Raw genomic sequence first — 24429 nt, 5'->3', positions numbered from 1 at the left:
GCCCACCTTTACCTTCTTGCAAACTGCTCAGGTGCGCATCGTAGGACCAACAGGACTAAGAAACTTACTCGAGTGTTCTAGGCATGGAAGCCAAGCATCCTTCATAGCAAAGTCATTAATAGAAGATATAAAATTGCCTACCATGGACCCACGGCAACTTAGTGTTTGCGCGTTCGAATCCCAACAACAACAAAATGCTATGGCTCTGCATAAAATTTGAAAATTTCGTGAAACGCTGGAGGAAATACCATTAAATGCTACCAGTACACTAACTTATACCGTGTTTGAACAAATTCACAAAACGAGTTCTCATACCGGTATGTAAGGCTATATAAACATTTTCGTTGATTTTTAAATCAAAGTAACAAAGACGAAAATGTCCTCCAAAAAATATTACTTGACTGAACACAGTACAATATTTTATATGATTATAAGAGGCGATAATGTTTTACCAAGTAGGTCCCAAATGAGCCAACCAACCTTTTTTAGAATAACATATAAAATCGTTACGATTTTAATCGGTTTGAAACTAAGGCGGCAAAATTTAGGTGAAACAATCATGACAGTTAATCGAGAATTAAATGCCGACCAAACGAAATGTACCGTAATAAAGTGACTGTAATTTTTACAGCGTGAATTAAATGCAGCGGTAGTGTAACACGGACAAGTTCCCATCGCACCTCCATCAGATTTAGTAATAAGATGTCCCAGTGGATAGCCCGATAAAAACTGAACACGGATGAAGCATGAAAACAGGAAGAAGATCTACTGAACTGTGAAAGAAAAGCTAAATAGGAACAGTGAACGGTCCAAGAACAAATAGTGGAATAAACAGCAGCCTGAAACACCATCGGCGTCGTAAATAAATGGTCATGGTGTCATGGTGTTGGACAGCCATGCGGGCGACTCGTGTTCTACTCTCCCTTGTGCCATTTGTTTATTTTTTTTTCCACAACATTATGAGCTGTTCATCCGGGCATTGGAATGTTTGTTCTCTTTCTGTAGTCTTCACAGTTGTTATACTATTCAGTGGTTACAGAATACGGGTCATGTAGCAAAAATACGTTAGCGTCGCAAGTAAACGTGATGACTAATGAGAGTATGCCACATACCACATAGCCGTCTCACAGAAATGAAGACAACAAATAAACGGATGTGAACTATGTTACAACAAAGGAATTCAAAGAGGCAAATCTTCCAAAACGGAACGGAACTACAAAAACGTTAAAAACATATGTTTTGACAGAGCGCAGAGAAACTGTGTGATTGTGAAATTTTTGCGCTCATTTGTTGCAGCTTATGTGACAAACTATTATGTTTTCATCATTTGCTTGAGAGTGGTCACATTCACTTCCACATCAATAGGATATCGGGCAAGGAGGCATTACTTACTGACTTACCAGACTCACAAATTAGGTGCGTCGATAAGAGATTCGGATCATATAACACACGTACTGTCACCAATAATGTGTGTGACCCACCATACGTGTTTTCCGGTGGGGGATTCGCTTCACTTGTCGGCTTGTCATCAAACGTTTGCAGCTCCCACTCGAAAACCACTTTCTTTCGGCTGCTAACAGAACGGTTGGGCAGTATCAGCTTTCATTACAGGTCCCTACCTTACACCGCGCTGTTGCAAACGGATGTTACACCACGACATAGAAGAAATTTGAATAAAGGGAACAGCGAAAAAAAAAAAAAGATTGGTATGAGGGGGAGTAGAACACGGGCGGCGGGTGTGACAGTCAAGCACCGTATCCACTTAACCACCACGCCATTCCTTTACCCGGCTGCTATATATTTCACTTTTTGTTCTTGGAACCATCCGCTGTTCTTTTTTTCCCTTCTCTCTCTCTCTCTCTCTCTCTCTCTCTCTCTCTCTCTCTCTTTTTTTTTTTTTTTTTTTTTTTTGCACCCTCCGGTACAAAAAAAAAAAAATGGTTCAAATGGCTCTGAGCACTATGGGACTTAACAGCTAAGGTCATCAGTCCCCTAGAACTTAGAACTACTTAAACCTAACTAACCTAAGGACATCACACACGTCCATGCCCGAGGCAGGATTCGAACCTGCGACCGTAGCAGTCGCGCGGTTCCAAACTGAAGCGCCTAGAGCCGCTCGGCCACTCCGGCCGGTGCACCCTCCGGTGCCCCTTCTTTCCGTTTTCATGCTTGATCTGTGTTCAGTTTTTGACCGGCTGTCCACTAGGCCCTCTTACCATTAAATCTGAGGGGGGGGGGTGCACAATGGGGAGTTTACTTTATTAAGTTCTGTCTTGGAGATGGTGTCGAGCGAATTCTCGAGAACTGGACAGAATCACGATTGCCATCTTTAATTTGTTTATTATTTGCTGTTGTTACGCATGACTTCCACTCTGGAAGATATTTCAGTCCGTGTTTCAAAGTTATTTTTAAACCGATAGTGCATTAAAAGCGCTAAGACAGATCGTTTTGATAGTACCAACAAAAGTCAGTAGATCATACGCCGGTCGAAAGATCGAACAGAGCGCGAGATCTCCCGAACTGTGACGCAAACTGTTTGAACAGGTCGAGTCCTGTTCAAGGACAGCTCTAAGGCAGCGTTGGCAGCGGCATCGACAGCGGTCGACGGCCTGGTCGCGGTGCGTTCGATCTCATTTGTCTGTTTTTGGAGGGGTTTAGCAGATTAGGTTAGGATAGAATCTAGTCTGTATATGAAGTAGGTTAGATTTTTGTGCTGCAATGCGGCATCTGCTATTAAAAATATTGATGGACGAGCTATGCCTGTTTCGAAAAGAACGTTTCGGGTTCTGTACACACCGTCTTCAATTACTGGAATTACCAGACACGTTTTACGAAGTACCCATGTATTGCGAAAATATGTAGCTTCAATGCCGCACTGCACTAAAGATCTCTCCAAAACACGTTGCTCAGAGTGCGGTTTATTATGCTACAGTGACAACGTCGGCGCACAAAGGTTTTGCCAGTGAGGTGAAGAGCACATAATGGTTAATTTATGTAGAGAAAGTAGATGTTTCTATTATATGGTGAATGGCAAAAATTTGTGTGTGAGTAAATAAGTATTATTTAATTAATGAAAAGCAGATTTGTGGTTTCAGAGCAGCTCACTTTATTCTGCAACAAGTGAATACTAATGCATTGCTGGCAGTAGATATATTCAGATAGTCAGATTCTAACTTCGCTGCTCTTTGAACACTTGCCCATTGGATTTGAGGAAGGACGTACGAAGATTACTGGTGACAGTATTACTTCAAATTCTGTTTAGCTTTTAATAAAGAAGATCAATCATATTGCAGTGTCTTGTAGAGCACTTGCAAGTAGCATACCTCCAAAATTCAGTATACAATAAGTTAAAAATTTCGTAGTATTTGGAGTGAAAGAGCGAAAAAAATGGCTCTGAGCACTATGCGACTCAACTTCTGAGGTCATCAGTCGCCTAGAACTTAGAACTAATTAAACCTAACCAACCTAAGGACATCACACACATCCATGCCCGAGGCAGGATCCGAACCTGCGACCGTAGCGGTCACGCGGTTCCAGACTGAAGCGCCTTTAACCGCACGGCCACACCGGCCGGCAAAGAGCGAAAATGTTAGCTTTAAAATTAGTATTTAGGACATGGTAAATACCATCCAACATATCACTCAAAATCTCGTTTTACTCGAGCCAGAACTCCATCCTTAATATGAGTATCGGATTTTTTAACAGAGCTCAAATCACACCTCTAGACAAGCATTCCAAATCTGTTTTGCTGAATTTGTTTGAAAGTTGCGTAGAACTACGTCAGTTAACCTTGAATGACTGTCATTCAGCATATGTGTAAAAAACGAACACAAAGTCTGGAGTAAGATAACCTGAACACCTAAAGCACTGTAAAGTGAAAACACGTACGTACATAACATTTACAAACCACTTCATGTAACAGAATAACCAAACTACTAACATACAAACGCCAGTAAGTAGTAAAAATAGTGTGTATACAGCTAATGGGCACATATCATAACTCAAAAATACCCAGTGCAGTAATTTTAATCATAAAAGACACCATCCTTGTCTCTTGAACAAATTATTTTTAGAGTTTATAATCCACGCCTAAAATTTCTGATAAGGAGTTTGCCTACTTATGGTTTCCAATAAACCTGCGATTTAAATCCATAGTTTCGGATCTATAAACGGATTATGATATTTTTATTCTCAGGATGCCACAAACTTCACCTCTGACTAAACTTACCAGTTTCTCACAGTCCATGTTTCGTGTGTTGTCAGCCATTATGACCGATAAAAACAAACTGATTTCAATTTCAACGACTGTACGTTCGAGCGATGAGATCCGCCACATTGTGACCGCATACGTTGTGACGTATTGATTTGAAAAGATCGGCCATCTTCGGACGACGTCGGTCGTCGGCGAGATCTGCCGATGTCGGTGCCACTGCAACCGTAGCCTAATCAGAGATCGTATTGCTCAGCAGCAGAAAAGTGACGTCACAGATCTCTCACAATCAGACGTATGTGCGAAGGCTTTACTTCTCGGTGGAGTTGCCTTTACAGAGACTTCTTACAAACAGAGGGTCGACTCTAACACGTTCACGTACAAGGAACTGACAGAAAGACGAAGAGACAAATAGTGGGAGGATGAAGAGGTTTATGAAAGTTGAGAAGAAAAAGAACGCTTAAGCTAAGTAATGGTTAGTACTATGTGCTCTTTAAAAGGTGTAACGAATGTATCTTAACAACTGCGAAATATTGCGTAATAATACTAACCTAAAAAAATATATGAACTGAACCGCACTGTCATTAGTAATACATATGTTGCATACCTCGCGATGATGGTTTAGATTTCTGTATTTGCTGATGAGGTGGACATTCTTGGGGAACATCGTGGGAAGATAGTGGCCCTTCTTGATTCGGTGGTAATTCGAATGCTTGTGACTTTTGTGGATGATGCAGCCGCTGCTGTTGATATTGGCACTCGGCGCTGCACGACTCTTGTACGTAAGAATGACGCCGGGGCTGGCGACAAGCTTCCAGGTCCGTTGCTTCATGTGGAAACACTTGCTCGGCGGATTGAATAAGCTCCTTGGACATTGCTGATGGCTGCGTTGACTGCTGTTGGCACCTCGGGTGAACACGTAAGGATCCGCGATCTCTTTCTTGTACTCATTTATTGTGGTTCATTTCCGCTCGAAAGTAAACCTAACCAGGCACCCTGATAACATCGTTACGGCAGGCAGGAGTTTCTCTAAAACTTCGCACGCTTGTGTTACCCGTAGTCTTCGAGAACTGCCGGACGTAAACAAGGGCGCTCGAAGACTGAGATGTGACCTGTTGAGGCACCTACCGGCTGGCCGTAAGAGCGAGTGGGGAGACGCAAATAGCGACGTCGCGAACTGGCAACAGCCCAACAGCCATGCTCGCCGCCCAGGTCGGCCAACTGCTCTCAAGCTCGGATCCTAAAGCCGTCGACACACGGACGAACGTTGAGCGTTGAGTGTGCCGAGTTTCTGACGTCACAGCGTGGAATAGCACGTTCAGAAGTCTTTCCGAACCTGTAGAGCAATATCTGGCATGTAAGATATTATAAGCGTGCGTCTGACCGTTGACCAATGAGATGGCACAACGCCACCTACGTCACACGTACGCCGTCTCCCTTCAGTACATAGTTGTGAGGCGCCATATTGGCATTCATTTCAAATCTATATGTATACAGGGTGAAGAGGGTGCTTGTGTTGACATGCACTCATTGCTCTACAATACTAGCATCAAGCACATCAGTACGTAGCATCAACAGGTTAGTGTTCATCACGAACGTGATTTTGCAGTCAGTGCAATGTTTACAAATGCGGAGTTGGCAGATGCCCATTTGATGTATGGATTAGCACGGGGCAATAGCCGTGGCGCGGTACGTTTGTATCGAGACAGATTTCCAGAACGAAGGTGTCCCGACAGGAAGACGTTCGAAGCAATTGATCGGCGTCTTAGGGAGCACGGAACATTCCAACCTATGACTCGCGACTGGGGAAGACCTAGAACGACGAGGACACCTGCAATGGACGAGGCAATTCTTCGTGCAGTTGACGATAACTCTAATGTCTGCGTCAGAGAAGTTGCTACTGTACAAGGTAACGTTGACCACGTCACTGTATGGGGAGTGCTACGGGAGAACCAGTTGTTTCTGTACCATGTACAGCGTGTGCAGGCACTATCAGCAGCTGATTGGCCTCCACGGGTACACTTCTGCGAATGGTTCATCCAACAATGTGTCAATCCTCATTTCAGTGCGAATGTTCTCTTTACGGATGAGGCTTCATTCCAATGTGATCAAATTGTAAATTTTCACAATCAACATGTGTGGGCCGACGAGAATCCGCACGCAATTGTGCAATCACGTCATCAACACAGATTTTCTGTGAACGTTTGGGTAGGCATTTTGGTGATGTTTTGATTGGACCCCATGTTCTTCCACCTACGCTCAATGGAGCACGTTATCATGATTTCATACGGGATACTCTACCTGCGCTGCTAGAACATGTGCCTTTACAAGTACGACACAACATGTGGTTCATGCACGATGGAGCTCCTGCACGTTTCAGTCGAAGTGTTCGTACGCTTCTCAACAACAGATTCGGTGACCGATGGATTGGTAGAGGCGGACCAATTCCATGGCCTCTACGCTCTCCTGACCTCAACTCTCTTGACTTTCATTTACGGGGGCATTTGAAAGCTCTTGTCTACGCAACCCCGGAACCAAATGTAGAGACTCTTCGTGCTCGTATTGTGGACGGCTGTGATACAATACGCCATTCTCCAGGGCTGCATCAGCGCATCAGGGATTCCATGCGACGGAGGGTTGATGCATGTATCCTCGCTAACGGAGGACATTTTGAACATTTCCTGTTACAAAGTGTTTGAAGTCACGGTGGTACGTTCTTTTGCTGTGTGTTTCCATTCCATGATTAATGTGGTTTGAAGAGAAGTAATAAAATGAGGTCTAGCATGGAAAGTATGGGTTTCCGGACACATGTCCACATAACATATTTTCTTTCTTTGTGTGTGAGGAATGTTTCCTGAAAGTTTGTTCGTACCTTTTTGTAACACCCTGTATATGCCGTTTCTGAGCACCAGCAAATTGAGAATCACTGGAAAACCCGTTGTTAACTGTGTGATTCGTTCCAATAAAATAATTAGAAACATCATATTCGTGGCAAAAGAATTACTGTAACTTGCGTATTACGAGAGTGGGCTATTTGATAGCAGCGACACACTGAAGATTCACCCAAAACGCATTTTTCTTGTTACAGTTTGTTATAATTAAATTTCAATTAGTAAAATATCTACGATTAAGGTTTTCAGCAAGGGGTAATATACTATGATTAGATGTGAGGCTTCGGTTGTTGGATTAGCGTAATGAGTAACATCAGTGTCATGTAACGAGTTGTTTGTTGGGCGGTGGTTGCGTCTTGACATTTCCAAGTTTTTTTTCCCAAACATTCGCGTTTTTATTAGGTTCTGATACTTCATTATTAGTTTAATATATAGGTATATACTGTAATATTTGATGTTATGTAAATATAAGTTCACCTTTTGGTGAGGGGTGACTGTTCGATTGGCTTAATCTACAGGACAGCTTGCGTTACTTGTATAAAGATATCTTGCCCCTTTTTCTTTTACCCTTCGTAATTCACATGTTGCAAAGATTCTGCTACTGGGTAGGAACAGTGATCAAGTAAGACTGATCTTGAGGTTTTACTAAAATGTGGGAATGGTGAAATAATGTTCATGTTATGCGGAGAAGTATTCCAAATTTGTACAGTACTATTTGTAATGGAACTTTTATAAGCCTGAGTCCTTACTGATTGGACATGGTACATTCCTTTTCGTGGACGATGGAGGAAATGTGCGTTTTAATAGAGCTAATGTGGGAAATTTACGTTCGCCCGTTGAGTAAACAGTGTGATTTACGAACTAGAAATATCCCTCAACTGCCGCTGGAGTGCGTTGCGATCGCGTATACCCTTTCGGGGCCCACGTACCGTATGCACAAGTCGCATCGTTCCTGGGCGTTCAGCAGCACGTTGAACTTGGCACGCTCAACGTTAACGTTCGACAGCACGGTCCGTGTGCCGACGGCTTAGGCGGGGGGGGGGGGGGGGGGGGGGGCAACCCGTGGTATCAACCCCGAACGGCAATTTCGGGGGACGCCTCATTCATATTCTTGAAGAAGAAAACCTTGTTTCACAAAGCGCCTTTCCCAACACATTCTAAGGTGATTTCCGAACGAATCGCCGGCCGCGGTGGTCTCGCGGTTAAGGCGCTCAGTCCGGAACCGCGCGACTGCTACGGTCGCAGGTTCGAATCCTGCCTCGGGCATGGATGTGTGTGATGTCCTTAGGTTAGTTAGGTTTAAGTAGTTCTAAGTTCTAGGGGACTGATGACCACAGATGTTAAGTCCCATAGTGCTCAGAGCTATTTGAACCATTTGAACCGAACGAATCACAAGTCGATTTTTGAATGCGTGCATTGTGTGCGTGACGTTTCTACTAGGCAAATCCCCGTCCCATCTAGAAATAAAAAGCTTTCCCCTAGACAAAACGGAACGGGGCTCTACGAGCTGAGCAGAATAAACCCGAACTGGTGAATGCCAGTCGCTGTCTGCTTATGTGGTTGACTGGGTGTGCGAATGATCAGCGTTGTTGTAATTGTTAGCGAAATCCATAAATTCAAAGTCCCAGAGTGGAAATAAACGACTAACGGGAATAACATGTAAGAAAGGTAACATATTATCTTCTCGGTGTATCCTAGAAAATGAAATTTTGACATAAATAAAACAATGGAAAATCCAGGACGGAATGTAACAATACCAGAGAGGGAGATACAGTGTGGCTCATAAGTAGAGCGTGCAGTGCAGTTCGTAAGGCAACAAGAGAAACACAGGAAAGAATCTAAAGAAGGATGGACACTGAGTGTAGCGATGCAATAGAAAGTAGTTACAAAGGAAAACAGCACATGGTTAGGATCGAAGAAAAGCCGTCAGGCAAAAATCAATCAATGGAAAATCCAGGATGGAATGGAACAATACCAGAGAAGGATTTTGACATAAAATTTTTGCCAGAACGGTACAATACTATGGGCCAGTTGTACAGTCCCCGGTTAGCAACCTCTTTACGTTCTATTCTCGGAATAGCGCGAAAAACGCATTGTACGAACACGTTATAACGCTTAAACGGAGAATAAGCGCGGTGTAACTTAACCGGTGATTCCGGCAGCGATATTGAAGTTAACTGAAGAATAAGTTTTGACAATGACAGAAGTGGTTACACAGTTAGTGATGAAAGGATTGTTTGTTAGAATGAGGAAGGAGAAGAAACGGAATCATCACACAAATTATATGGAGTAATATGACGATCCCAAATTTATATAAAAATTTCGTACTACAACTTCTTGATCTCGTACTTGAGACACTGGAGCGTATGAATTAAATGTAAAACTATTTCCTAACATAAACTTTTTGCTTGTAGTAGGCGATTGTAGGCATTTGATATTGGTACTCTGTGAATTATATTCTGTCGTATTATTTATCTGAATGAGGTACATAAAAATGACCATCTGTACCGAAATAGTCCCGCTGATGTGTATAGAATGAGGAAGGCGCAAGACCTATCTGAGTTCGACCGAGGTCAGAATGTTATGCCCCAGTGGCTCGGCACGAGCATTTCGTAAACTGCACGATTTATTTGGTGTTCGAGGACTGATGCGATGAGTATCTTCAACAAGTGGCGAAACGAAGGTGAAACCACGCCCAGACGTCGTGGAACTGGGCGGCCACCCATCATTACAGATGTTGAGCTCGTAGGCTGGGCAGACAGGTAGAACAGAACAGGTGGCGAACTGTGACGGAACTGATCCTGGCCAGAGTAAAAGTGTGTCTGAACACACAATGCACCGACACTCCTAACGATGGGAATCCACGGCCGACGATCAACGCACGTGCCAATGTTAACACCACAATATCGGCAACTGTGACTGAAATGAGCACATGACCATTGGCACTGAACATTGGAGCAGTGGCTTAGCGTTTCATTGCATGATGAAACCTGACACCTTCTTCGTTATGCCGCTGGGAGGGCTGAATCCGTCGTCTTCCAGGCCAACAGCTCCTTGACACCTGTACCGCGGGACGGAGACAAGCTGGAGGGGCTCCAGTATGCTCTGGGGAACATTCACGTAGGCATCCACGGGTCCAGTGGAGCTCGAGCAAGGCACCATGACGGCCAAGGTGTATCGTACTCTGGTTGCAGACCATGTTCACACCTTCATGGTAATCATGTTTGCCGACGGCAGTGGCATTTCTCAACAAGATAATGCGCCATGTTACAAGGCCAGGAGTGTGATGGAGTGGTTCGAGGACAACAGTGGCCAGTTCCGGTGGACGTGATGGCCCTCATCTCACCAGATCTGAACATGATGGAACGCATCTGGGATGTGAGTGAACGTGGAGCCACAACTCATCGCCAACCTCCTCGGAATTCACGGGAATTAGGTGACCTGTGCGTGCAGATGTGGTGCCAACTTCCTCCAAGGCCTCGTTGCTTCCCTGCCACGACTCGTCGCGGCTGTTATCCGTGCCAAAGTTGGACGTACCGACTATAGCATAGGTGGTCATAAAGTTCTGGCTGATCAGTGTAACATCTTTGTCTGCTTTTACTTAATATGGCATCTGTATAACCCTGTCTTGATTTATCACCTATGTAAATATTTTATTCATTTTATGTCCATTTATGTAAATATAATTGATCTATGGATGTAATTTTAAAAATAATGTCCTGTAAAAGAATGGAAGTGTTAAAACTTTACTTGTAATGTAATGCTGATGCATTAATTTGTTCTGAAAGCGGTGCTGATGTTCAAGACAATAAAAGCGGGTTAAAAGCTGTGAGCAATCTGGGGAAGTTAACCTTGCATTACTGACCAACTGTTTCACCAGGTATGCAGTCTAGCTTACCAAATTCCCAACCAGACTAACATTAATTATAATCTTTTAGTAGTCATCTTACGATAACCAGTGATATATATATATATAAAGACAATTTAAATAAAAAGAAATAAATCAATTTATATTTGGGCATTTATTTTAACATTGATCATTGTTCCGTTAAAATTTTAGCATATTAAACTTGATTCATAACCAAACTGGTGCCGTATTTAGGATTGTGAAAATGTGAGTTTGTAATCTTACGGAACACATCAAATATGGAGCCAAGATTGGGAGACTGCATACAACACTGCATTCGTGAAATAACACACGAAGAACGTTGAAAAAAATGCAAGAGGAAATTAACCACAACCAACCGATTCAGTTTTCACCCAAAGAAGTTACGTTCGTAGCGCAATCCCGTCCGTCATGAAATTACCACACACTGGTATACTAAATTCATACTAACTCTCTGCGAAATCTTCCCGAAAAGAATAGCTGAGGGATACTTTGATGATTACACTACATGCTTCACGTAGTCAACTTGGTTTACACAAAGAGTGTAACTCCACAATAATTTTGATGATTAAAATAAATTAGATCGAAACACAAATTACAAAAGAAAAACCTCGAACTGTTTACTATCGTCTTACTATTAACCTGATGGGTCAAACAATTGTATAAGCACATGGTACTGGTCTCACAAAGTACACCCCACATGGGTTGAACATAAAGAAAAGTTGCTATATTGAAAAATATTGTCAAGACGAGACGTTATAATCTTATGCGCATTCGCATTTAAGGTTGATGATCTTAGTTAGAGTTACGGATCGTCCACACGTGGTTCCGCTTTACTCACAAAGTAGTGACAAAGCAACTACTGGAAGATATTCTGAACTTCACACTCGAATTACACTGCGTTGCAATTTAAGACAACATTAGATATTTTAGAGCTAAACCTGAAATAAAGGTGATTAAATTTTCAGTTAGGCTGAACTTAAGAAATCCATTGTCCTACGGACTTAGCAGACATGCGCTTAGCCGGAGATCTTACCACTTCAGACGCTCGCCGCGGACAGACTGACCTGCGCTCTTACCGAGCGTGCTTCCAGATACAAAACGGAAGAGACCAGAGAGGCAGCTTCCTATACCCACATGACAAGGGACGGGCAGGAACATACTAAGAATAGAAACCTCTTTCTTTTTTTTTATAGCGTAGCTACCTGTTCCGACGTTGGTCCTACTGTTCTCTAGCAGACAGGCTTGTCTGTTACCATCCAGCATGCAACTGGAAATACATTTGCTCATTCATTCATTCACACAGAAGGGAAGGGGATGAAAGTATCTTATCATATACAGTATATAAAAGAGAGTGGATGTAGGTTCCGTATGAGACTGTGTGACATGAATTACATATAAACTGTGTTTTAAATTGTAGTAGTGTGACAGATCGTTCTTGATTATGTGTAAAAGTAACACGTTCCACTGCTCAGTCTCCTCCCAGATAGTCAGAAACACCACAGTAAATTTGGAAGAGGAATTTATGCCTTAAATGACAACAGATTTAAGAAATTAACATGAAAGGAATCCAACAGAGACCTTTCAGTAATATTAGTTCATACATAGGGTGCATGGTTTGAAATCATGTAAAACACGCATAGAAGTTACTCTGCAAAGAAACCCGCGTAGCACGAAACAGAATAAGTGGATTTGGCGGGGAAACTGCTCCTTTGTGACGAGCGTTGGTTGGTGGATAGCATGCGAAGTATTCGCATGTTGTGTGCTGAAGGGGGCAAGAACAGCAGGAAGGTTATTGAATATAGCCTCTGACGTGGAGGAAATGTGGCTCATTATTAATGGTATACATTGGCTAGCTCTGTACTTTTTTTTTTAATAGCCGTAGGAAATCGCCACAGCCACCACCTTTACCTCAAAGAATCAGTTGAGTACTGTATAACTGCATGGACCAGTTACGTGTTTTATAATACAATTATAAGTTTGTGTTCTGTAAACTTTGTATTGAGCACTCGTATTTTATTATTAGTCATTTACCTATACAAGGTCCTATTCAAATGCTGAGATATTTCTGTGTCTCCTATTTCACTGTATTGAAAAATAATTTATTTCTACAACATTTAATAACTTTTGTGGAGTAGTAGATTACCTTACCATCCCGTAAGTTTTGTTGCTGAACGATTTCCCGTATTTTTCATAGGATAGTTATGGTTTCACTAATGTGTAACTGCCAATAAAAGATCTGAAGCGCTTTTCGTAAATGTCATTCTTATTGACATATCAGCAAGTATCAAGCCTGCCTGCATAAAACTGTAGTCAGTCTGAGTAGTTACTGTCTCGTAAACTTGAAAGTTAGCTTAAGGAATAATTAGTGCACAGGGTTGTAATAACATGAATATTTTATGTGTTTGCAGTTAACAGTGTTTTTCATACCGTGTCGTACAAAAACTAGTGAGTCTTGATCTTAGTCACTGACAGATTGGTTTCTGGCCCTGCAACCAACTTGTTGAGCAAGCTCTGCTGTCCATATTACAGCTACTGTACTAATTAAGTGCAACTACCTACTTTATAGCATTTGTGCGCTACAGTAGGTAAGTGGCTACCACTACTAAAATTACTACAGAATCAGACATCACATGTTTCATGTGTGCTCTATTGAGTATACAGAAGTGAATGTTAAATGACAAAACAAATAGTAATTGGTTCAAATAACATAAAAATCTGAATAGTATTTCAATGACAGTATTTCCCAGTAATTAAACTGATCAGAGATTCTCATGTACACGTTAGTAGTGCTCTACAATTAATAACAATTGGCCCTTAATGGTCATTAGCTTCCAGTTTTAATATACACATACTAAGTGCTACTGAGAGCCAGTTGTTGACAAAACGGTTTACTACTTCTGCGTTATTCGTGGCAAACCACTGGTGTATTGCGTGTGACCTGTAAGCAAAATAGAATTTCAGTATCAAGTAAAGTAAATATCAATATTATTTTATTCATGGCTGTAATTTTCAGAAACTGTAGCATTATTTTTTCAGGATTAAATTCAGTCATCAGTGGCAAATTAATTTTATCATGCTTACCGGTTTCGACAAATGCTAAGCTTCTGAAGCCGACAAATTAATTTGTCGAAATCGTTAAAGCATAATATTATTCATTTGCAACTGCTGACTGAATTTTATCCTGAAAATAAATACTAGTAGTTTACTTTCCTTAAAAACAGTGCACGCATTTTGTACATCTTTGCGTAATTGGGCTCTGCAGTTTATTACTAATAGAACCTTGGTTCGATTCCCATTTTTTCTGCTATTACTTCTTTCAATAGATATCTTTAAACAATCAAAACATAGTCCGAGAAATTAACAGTTAATACTCAATCAAGGTAAAATTTGAATACTTTCACAGGAATAACGTCATTGGTGTATTGCTAATTAGTGGTAGCTGGTGGAGTTCTTTAAACATCTCTGTGACACTCTTGCACAGGTCCAATAAATCTGTGACCGTTTGTGCTGTTTTTCTGTATATAGGTTCAGTATCCTCTGTTAGTTCTATTTGGTATGGGTCCCACACACTTGAGCAATATTGTAGGATGGGTGTTAGAAGCGCTTTGTAAGCAATGTCCTTTGTAGACTGATTGCATTTCCCTAGTGTTCTATCAATAAGCCGAAGTGTACCACTTCTTTACCCACGACTGAGTCTATGTAATCGTTCCATTTCATATCTCTACGAAATGTTACACCCAGGTGTTGGTATGATTTTTAGAATAAAATTCAGTCGTCAGTTGCAAATATATTTTTATTTAGCTTTAGCAGTTTCGCCAAATACACTCCTGGAAATTGAAGTAAGAACACCGTGAATTCATTGTCCCAGGAAGGGGAAACTTTATTGACACATTCCTGGGGTCAGATACATCACATGATCACACTGACAGAACCACAGGCACATAGACACAGGCAACAGAGCATGCACAATGTCGGCACTAGTACAGTGTATATCCACCTTTCGCAGCAATGCAGGCTGCTATTCTCCCATGGAGACGATCGTAGAGATGCTGGATGTAGTCCTGTGGAACGGCTTGCCATGCCATTTCCACCTGGCCCCTCAGTTGGACCAGCGTTCGTGCTGGACGTGCAGACCGCGTGAGACGACGCTTCATCCAGTCCCAAACATGCTCAATGGGGGACAGATCCGGAGATCTTGCTGGCCAGGGTAGTTGACTTACACCTTCTAGAGCACGTTGGGTGGCACGGGATACATGCGGACGTGCATTGTCCTGTTGGAACAGCAAGTTCCCTTGCCGGTCTAGGAATGGTAGAACGATGGGTTCGATGACGGTTTGGATGTACCGTGCACTATTCAGTGTCCCCTCGACGATCACCAGTGGTGTACGGCCAGTGTAGGAGATCGCTCCCCACACCATGATGCCAGGTGTTGGCCCTGTGTGCCTCGGTCGTATGCAGTCCTGATTGTGGCGCTCACCTGCACGGCGCCAAACACGCATACGACCATCATTGGCACCAAGGCAGAAGCGACTCCCATCGCTGAAGGCGACACGTCTCCATTCGTCCCTCCATTCACGCCTGTCGCGACACCACTGGAGGCGGGCTGCACGATGTTGGGGCGTGAGCGGAAGACGGCCTAACGGTGTGCGGGACCGTAGCCCAGCTTCATGGAGACGGTTGCGAATGGTCCTCGCCGATACCCCAGGAGCAACAGTGTCCCTAATTTGCTGGGAAGTGGCGGTGCGGTCCCCTACGGCACTGCGTAGGATCCTACGGTCTTGGCGTGCATCCGTGCGTCGCTGCGGTCCGGTCCCAGGTCGACGGGCACGTGCACCTTCCGCCGACCACTGGCGACAACATCGATGTACTGTGGAGACCTCACGCCCCACGTGTTGAGCAATTCGGCGGTACGTCCACCCGGCCTCCCGCATGCCCACTATACGCCCTCGCTCCAAGTCCGTCAGCTGCACATACGGTTCACGTCCACTCTGTCGTGGCATGCTACCAGTGTTAAAGACTGCGATGGAGCTCCGTATGCCACGGCAAACTGGCTGACACTGACGGCGGCGGTGCACAAATGCTGCGCAGCTAGCGCCATTCGACGGCCAACACCGCGGTTCCTGGTGTGTCCGCTGTGCCGTGCGTGTGATCATTGCTTGTACAGCCCTCTCGCAGTGTCCGGAGCAAGTATGGTGGGTCTGACACACCGGTGTCAATGTGTTCTTTTTTCCATTTCCAGGAGTGTAGATCTGCCTACAAAATCAGGCATATTATACATCTTTAGTCTTTGCCTATACATTTATGTAAAATAGAAGAAATATATTACAGAAACTTACTTAGTATTGGTTTATCTGATATCGACAGCTTTTTCATTGAACATAATGCCATGATATGTCCAAAAATGTAGGTATTGCATATGATCATTGTAAACACAGATTGAAAATTTGCGGTAACTGAATCACATCTATGTATATGTCAAATTGTTGTGTTAGCAGAAACGAATGTGGTCCATTGATCGTGACCGGGCCAAATATCTGACGAAATAAACGTCAAACAAAAAACTACAAAGAACGAAACTTATATAGCTTGAAGCGGGAAACCAGATGGCGCTATGGATCGCCAGCTAGATGGCGCTGCCATAGGTCAAATGGATATCAGCTGGGTTTCTTTAAATAGGAACCCACATTTTTATTACGTATTCGTGTAGTACGTAAAGAAATATGAATCTTTTAGTTGGACCACTTTTTCGCTTTGTGATGGATGGCGCTGTAATAGTCACAAACTTATGGCTCACAATTTTAGACGAACAGTTGGTAACAGGTAGGTTTTTTTAATTAAAATACAGAACGTAGGTACGTTTGAACATTTTATTTCGGTTGTTGCAATGTGATACATGTACCTTTGTGAACTTATCATTTCTGAGAACGCATGCTGTTACAGCGTGATTACCTGTAAATACCACATTAATGCAATAAATGCTCAAAATGGTGTCCATCAACCTCAATCCATTTGGCAATACGTGTAACGACATTCCTCTCAACAGCGAGTAGTGGGCCTTCCGTGATGTTCGCACATGCATTGACAATGCGCTGATGCATGTTGTCAGGCGTTGTCGGTGGATCACGATAGCAAATATCCTTCAAGTTGCCCCACGGAAAGAAATCCGGGCACATCAGATCCGGTGAACGTGCGGGCCTTGGTATGGTGCTTCGACGACCAATCCACCTGTCACGAAATATGCTATTCAATACCGCTTCAACCGCAAGCGAGCTATGTGCCGGACATCAGTCATGTTGGACGTACATCGCCATTCTGTTATGCAGTGAAACATCTTGTAGTAACATCGGTAGAACATTACGTAGGAAATCAGCATACATTGCACCATTCAGATTGCCATCGATATTATGGGGGCCAATTATCCTCCCTCCCATAATGCCGCACCGTACATTAACCCGCCAAGGTCGCTGATGTTCCACTTGTAGCAGTCATCGTAAATTTTCCGTTGCCCAATAGTGCATATTATCCCGGTTTGCGTTACCGCTGTTGGTGAATGACGCTTCATCGCTAAATAGAACGAGTGCAAAATGTTGTGGGTTGGCAGGAGAGCCAACACCATATTATTAGAGGAAGCCGAACGGCACGCGTTTTAGCTCACGCAGGCTGGCGTGAGGTCTGGAACAGGACAAGGAAATTAGACTTTAGAAAAACGGACGTAGCTGGTGGAATACTTAGCTTTAATCCATTAATGATGAACGTCGCTCTTGACTGTACATGACTCAGTATCAATAGTAACTGGTAATGGCGCCTTGCTAGGTCGTAGCAAATGACGTAGCTGAAGGCTATGCTAACTATCGTCTCGGCAATTGAGAGCGTATTTTGTCAGTGAACCATCGCTAGCAAAGTCGGTTGTCCAACTGGGGCGAGTGCTAGGAAGTGTCTCTAGACCTGCCGTGTGGCGGCGCTCGGTCTGCAATCACTGATAGTGGCGACACGTGGGTCCGACTTATACTAACGGACCGCGGCCGATTTAAAGGCTACCACCTAGCAAGTGGTGGCGGTGACACCACACAAAAAATCTGTCATCGTCCCGTAATTTCTCTTGTGCCCAGTGGCAGAACTGTACACGACGTTCAAAGTCGTAGCCATGCAATTCCTGGTGCATAAAAATATGGTACAGGTGTAATCGATGTTGATTTAGCATTCTCAACACCGACGTTTTTGAGGTTCCCGATTGTCGCGCAATTTGTCTGCTACTGATGTGCGGATTAGCCGCGACAGCAGCTAAAACACCTGTTTGGGCACCATCATTTGTTGCAGGTCGTGGTTGACGTTTCACATGTGGCTGAACACTTCCTCTTTCTTTAAATAACGTAACAATCCGGCGAACGGTCCGGACACATCGACCTTTTCCGCAATTGGTAAACGGTCCATTTTAACACGGGTAATGTATCACAAATCAAATACCGTCCGCACTGGCGGAATGTTACGTGATACCATGTACTTATACGTTTGTTACTATTACAGCGCCATCTATCACAAAGCGAAAAAAGTCGTCCAACTAAAACATTCATATTTATTTACGTACGACACGAATATGTAATAAAAAATGGTGGTTCCTATTTTAAAAAAACCCAGTTGATATCCGTTTGACCTATGGCAGCGCCATCTAGTGGGCCAGCCATAGCGCCATCTGGTTTCCTCCTTCAAACTAGACGAATTTCGTTCTTTGCTTTTTCGTTTGATGCTTATTTCGTGAGATATTTGGCCCGGTCACTATCAATGGACCACCCTGTATATGGCCTGTATATCTAAAGAAGTTGTATATAAAACATTTCCAAAAATAAACATGGCACATAGTTCTAATATACAAAAGGAATCGACTAATTTTCACTTTTTATAAGAGATAGTTGTTGTTGTTGTGGTCTTCAGTCCTGAGACTGGTTTGATGCACCTCTCCATGCTACTCTATCCCGTGCAAGCTGCTTCATCTCCCTGTACCCACTGCAACCTACATCCTTCTGAATCTGCTTAGTGTATTCATCTCTTGGTCTCCCTCTACGATTTTTACCCTCCATGGTGCCCTCCAATGCTAAATTTGTGATCCCTTGATGCCTCAGAACATGTCCTACCAACCGGTTCCTTCTTCTTGTCAAGTTGTGCCACAAACTCCTCTTCCCCCAAATTCTATTCAATACTTCCTCATTATTTATTTGATCTACCCATCCAATCTTCAGCATTCTTCTGTAGCACCACATTTCAAAAGCTTCTATTCTCTTCTTATCCAAACTATTTATTGTCCATGTTTTACTTCCATACATGGCTACACTCCATTCAAATACTTTCAGAAACGACTTCCTGAGACTTAAATCTATACCCGATGTTAACAAATTTCTCTTCTTCAGAAACTCTTTCCTTGCCATTGCCAGTCTACGTTTTATATCCTCTCTACTTCGACCAACATCAGTTATTTTCTCCCCAAATAGCAAAACTCCTTTACAACTTTAAGTGTCTCATTTCCTAATCTAATTCCCTCAGCATCAACCGACTTAATTCGACTACATTCCGTATGGAATCAAAACAGTACCTATTTTTAAGGCAAGTTAATTGTCCTATAATTCTTTGGATTTGAAATTATTTTAAAAGCTTCATTATGTAGCCCTTGTCACCTACATGTAAAACTACTAAGCTAAGCGAGGATGGAGGAGGAAGAGTGTGTTTCTCAGTTTTGAAATGTTCTGCAAAGGTTGACTTCTATGAATTCTCACTGTTTTTGGTGACATTTTAAATCACATAGGTAATTTGTTTAAAAATATGACATCACTGTGTCCTTTACTACCAATAATACCAAGAAGTTGCTCTTTATAAATAATGAGAAGCCTGTAACTGACGAATTTGTGTTATGCTCGACAAAAATGGTGAGATTCCACATGTCAACTTTTGCAGAACATCTCCAAACTGCGAAATACGGTCTTCCTCCTCTATACTTGCTTAACATGCATACAATTGACAAGGGCTACGAAATGAATCTTTCACCAGAATTTGTAATATATAAGCATTCCCTCCAAAATTCAAAACATTTGTTGATGATCAACTTGCATTAAAAATAGGTATTATTTTGATTACATACCATCTTTTAAAATGTGAAAATTAGCCCCTTCCTTTTAAATGTTGGAACTAAGCGCAATGGTTTTGAAATTTATATTATGTAACTTGTTTATGTACCTTAGCTAGACTTTATATGCTTTTATATATGTTACTTGCTGCTAGCACGACAACTTGACATGTACATAGGTGTGATTCACTTACTGTAAACTGTCAGTATGTTTTTACAATAATCACATTCAATTTGTAAATTTTTGGACATGTTATGGCATCATACTTCTATGAAGAAGATAATGACATATGATGAACCAGCAGTAAGTTTCTGTAATATACTTCTTACACTGTACATAAACGTATAGTCAAGGTCTGAAGATTTATAATATCCCTAATTTTGTAAGCTTATGAATATGGCAAATTAATTTGTCTAAAATCTGGTAAAATTCTGAGGTTACCATCAATATTGTCGGAAAGATCATTAATATGAAACTACACCTGTCGGTGACTCTCCGTGCCAGATAACTTGCTGTGTCCTCCCAACCAAAAAGTCCTTAATCCGTACACAAATTTACTTTTTGGTACAGCACATGATAATACTTTTGATAAAAAGTATATATGTGGTCGTGAGTCAAATACTTTACGGGAATCGAGAAATAGTGCATCTAGCCAACTGCCTTGATCCATAGTTTTCAGGATTCACGTGAGAAAAGTGCGAGTTGGGTTTTACATGGTTAATGTTTCCGAAATCTCTGTTAGTTGGCACGGACGACGTCATTCTGTTCGACATACGTCATTATTCAAACGTTGAAAGGCTTTAACGGCGTTAGCCGCATTTGGGCATTGAAATGTATGAATGGGAAAAGGCTAAAATTTGTGCCGGACAGGACTCGAACCAGGATTTGGCGCTTTAGGCGAGCAGTCGCATTAAGAACCTCGGCCATCCGAGCACGCTTCTGCTCCGAACCAAATTATCAGCCTGTTATTCGCTACTGACGTGTAGCGGCACGTATCCCTGAACCCCTTACTCGGAGTCCCTGATCCACGTTAAGAAATGATCGTTGGTAATCGTCACCTTATTGATATACACCTCATTATGTTTGAGCTCAGGATAGGTTCGAAGAGAGTGGACGATAGTTTACTGACTTCCAACTGCTGGGCACAGTATGCTGTTAGAGGGCCTTCGATAGATTACATTTAGCAGAGCGGTATCTTGAAAACTACGCCACTAAAATTCCATACAATCTTTATTTAATGAATAATGCAAACAACTAAGCTCAATGGACAAATTATTAGTCACATCCTTAAGAGAGCACAGTGGTCGCTTTGGAGGGCCGTAATTATAGTAGAACTAGTGCCAGGCAGTCACCTGATCCTCCGCCACTGTTGTTCATCATAACAGTGAAGTGGTGTGCGTTTGTATGTGAGTGTGTGTTTGTGTGTGTGTGTGTGTGTGTGTGTGTGTGTGTGTGTGTGTTCAAGTGTGTGCCATTAGTTTGTACGGGATCAGCACTGTAAGATGGTCGACGCGGAAACGTGAGTGGAAGAAAAGACCGATTGCGTCTAGGGATGCCGAATGAACAAAGCTGCTCTGTTTCGTAACATGGCCATCCAACGTGTCTACAAGGAACGGTGTACTACACGCAACTGTGTACGGCTTAGGAGCAGTGGTGTGACAAAAATGGTTCAAATGGCTCTGAGCACTATGGGACTTAACATCTGAGGTCTTCAGTCCGCTAGAACTTAGAACTACTTAAATCTAACTAACCTAAAGACATCACACACATCCATGCCCGAGGCAGGATTCGAACCTACGACCGTAGCAGTCGCGTGGATCCGGACTGAAGCGCCTAGAACCTCTCGGCCACTCCGGCCGGCAGTGGTGTAACCGCCGGGGCCGGAGACAGGGGTCAGGCCTCGTCAATGGCGATCAGTTTCAAACCGGACACCAGTTACTGCTGCCAGTCAAAGTACGTCCTTCATAACCGGTTTCCGAGCGAACATTGCGAAGGGAACTGCATGAAATGGACGCTTGCAGTCGGGTACATCCGAAAAGGCAGTCGGTCAGAGCGGTACATTAACTGCATGTGCTGAGTGATCCAAATAGCACAGAACTGGCCAGTGACTCACAGGAGCCGTGTAGTGTGATCTGGATCGTCGCGATCTGCCGCTTTACATACGAGGAAAGTCTACGAGTTCACGGACGACCCGATTTGGCGAAAAAGTCGCGGTATGTGTGGGGTGTATTTGAAGCCACACACGCGAGCAACCTCAACTTCTACACAGTGTAAACTCTGAAACAACAGCCCTGAAACCGAAAGCTCAGTGAATGTATGCGTGTAACAGTTGGCCGCATACTGGAGCTAACAAAGAAAGTAATTTCGTACAAGTACACCGTTACTTTTAATGTTTTATTGAGAACATAATGAACCCTCGAATGGCTGTTTTGGACACCCTGGTAGGAAAAGACATGTAGTACAGTTATAGAATAACCCGTATAATAAGTACCGTATCCGCTGAAGAATGGTACTGTATCTACATGCATAGGCAAGTCAGTTTGTTTTATTGTTTCTTTTTATTTTGACATGTCCAGTACTTGGTTACATGCCAATATTCAGTCTTCAGTACAGTCACATTAAGTTCGACGTCCACGTGCAATAACAACTGACAAACGGAAGGTGCAGCATTCCCAATGCACGATAGAGGGAGAGAGGCAAAAACAGTGAAGCTGTTGTCGTAATGCGGAAACGGAGCGATTTGTCAGACGTCAGTCCGCCCCTGGTAGCTGACTGGTCACCGCGAAGGAATGTCATACCTAACGGCCCGGGTTCGAGTCCCGGCTGGCTCGAAGATTTTCTCCGCTCAGGGACTGGGTGTTGTGTTTGTCCTTATCAGCATCATTTCATCCCCGTCGATACGCAAGTCGCCGAAGAGGCGTCAACTCGAAAGACTTGTACCAGGCGAACGGTCTACCCGACAGGAGCCCCTAGCAACACAGCATTTGCATCAGACGTCAGAAAGTCAGAGATTATTAGTTTTCGGGCAAGGTTGGAACGACGGCTGCGGAGATGTGTACGACTGAATAGACGTACAGCTGTTGAGTAGGTGAGCCAGATGAACCAAGAGGCTACCAACACCTCAACGAACGTTCAGGGGACGTTGCTGCATATGGTCCTCCGCAGCAGGGGCCTCCTGGTTCATGCCCCCATGCTGACCGCTTTTCATCGGCCACGAAGCCTGGAATTTGGACGCCAGCGCCGTAACTGAATGGCCGCTGAGTGGCCACACATGGTCTTTTCAGATGAAACACGTTTTATGCTCCACCGGACAGATGGCTGTTGGTGCGTACGGCTCGGAACGTCAGAAAGTAAACATCCTGCAACATTAGCCGGAAAGGTCCGGGCGGGAGGGGGTAGCGTTATGGTGTGAGGAATGTTTTCGTGGCATCCCCTGGATGATCTCAAGATTCTGGAAGACACAATCGATCTATCCTTGTGAACAGTGCGCAACCCTAACTGCGGTTTGTTTTTCCACTGCAGGATGGTATTTGCCAGCAGGACTATGCAATATATCAAACACCTCACAGTGTGCGTACGTAGTTCGAAGAGCACATGGGTAGGTTTACGGTAATCCCCTGGCCAACTGTCACCCCAGATTTACACTCAGTCTACTAGATTTGCCCATAAAGTAATGTACCTCATTTTTTTTCTTCAACAGTTCTTTATTGAACATAATGAGAATTACACACACGAAAGAATGGTGCTTTATCTATATACCCTGTTTTTCCACGTAATCTACATCCAGTTCTATGGCCTTAACCCAGCACGAAGCAACGTCGTGTATGTCCTATCTGTACCAATCCTTGTCCCGGTGGCGGAGCCAGTGCTTCACTGTGTGAATCACCTCTTCATCATCCTCAAAGTGTCTACCACGAATGGCATCCTTTAATGGCCCGTGGAAGTCCGAGGGGGCTGTGTCAGGTGTGACAGCCGTGGATGGTCTCCCCGACCGCTGCAAATCGTAGAGCTCCGCCGACCCACCTTCTGATGATATACCCTCCGTGCACAGCGAATAACTGTACTTCTGTCGACAGCAGATGCTCCAAAGACGTTGCACAAGCGTTTGTGAATATTCCCCACAGTTTCTTTCTCTGCAGTGAGACATTGAATAGTGGCACGTTGCTTGTAATGTACAGGGCTATTACAAATGATTGAAGCGATTTCATAAATTCACTGTAGCTCCATTCATTGACATATGGTCACGACACACTACAGATACGTAGAAAAACTCATAAAGTTTTGTTCGGCTGAAGCCGCACTTCAGGTTTCTGCCGCCAGAGCGCT

General features: G+C 43.3%; 1 protein-coding gene across 2 annotated transcripts in view; it reads right to left on the bottom strand.

Annotated features, from left to right (window-relative positions):
- LOC124795386 (band 7 protein AGAP004871) overlaps nucleotides 1-24429 on the bottom strand; it is a 470831-nt gene that overhangs the window by 369925 nt on the left and 76477 nt on the right. Inside the window, exon 1 of one of the 2 annotated variants that reach the window (XM_047259398.1) lies at nucleotides 4818-5325. The exons of the other annotated variant lie outside the window; for it this stretch is intronic. Within the exon in view, the coding sequence (XP_047115354.1) occupies nucleotides 4818-5085 (268 nt within the window). The 5' untranslated portion in view covers nucleotides 5086-5325. Of the gene's footprint in view, nucleotides 1-4817; nucleotides 5326-24429 lie in introns of those variants that run through there. 2 annotated transcript variants of the gene reach the window in all.

Source organism: Schistocerca piceifrons, chromosome 4, assembly GCF_021461385.2.
Source record: "Schistocerca piceifrons isolate TAMUIC-IGC-003096 chromosome 4, iqSchPice1.1, whole genome shotgun sequence".
NCBI lineage: Eukaryota > Metazoa > Arthropoda > Insecta > Orthoptera > Acrididae > Schistocerca > Schistocerca piceifrons.
This window is presented reverse-complemented; position numbering and strand designations above follow the sequence as displayed.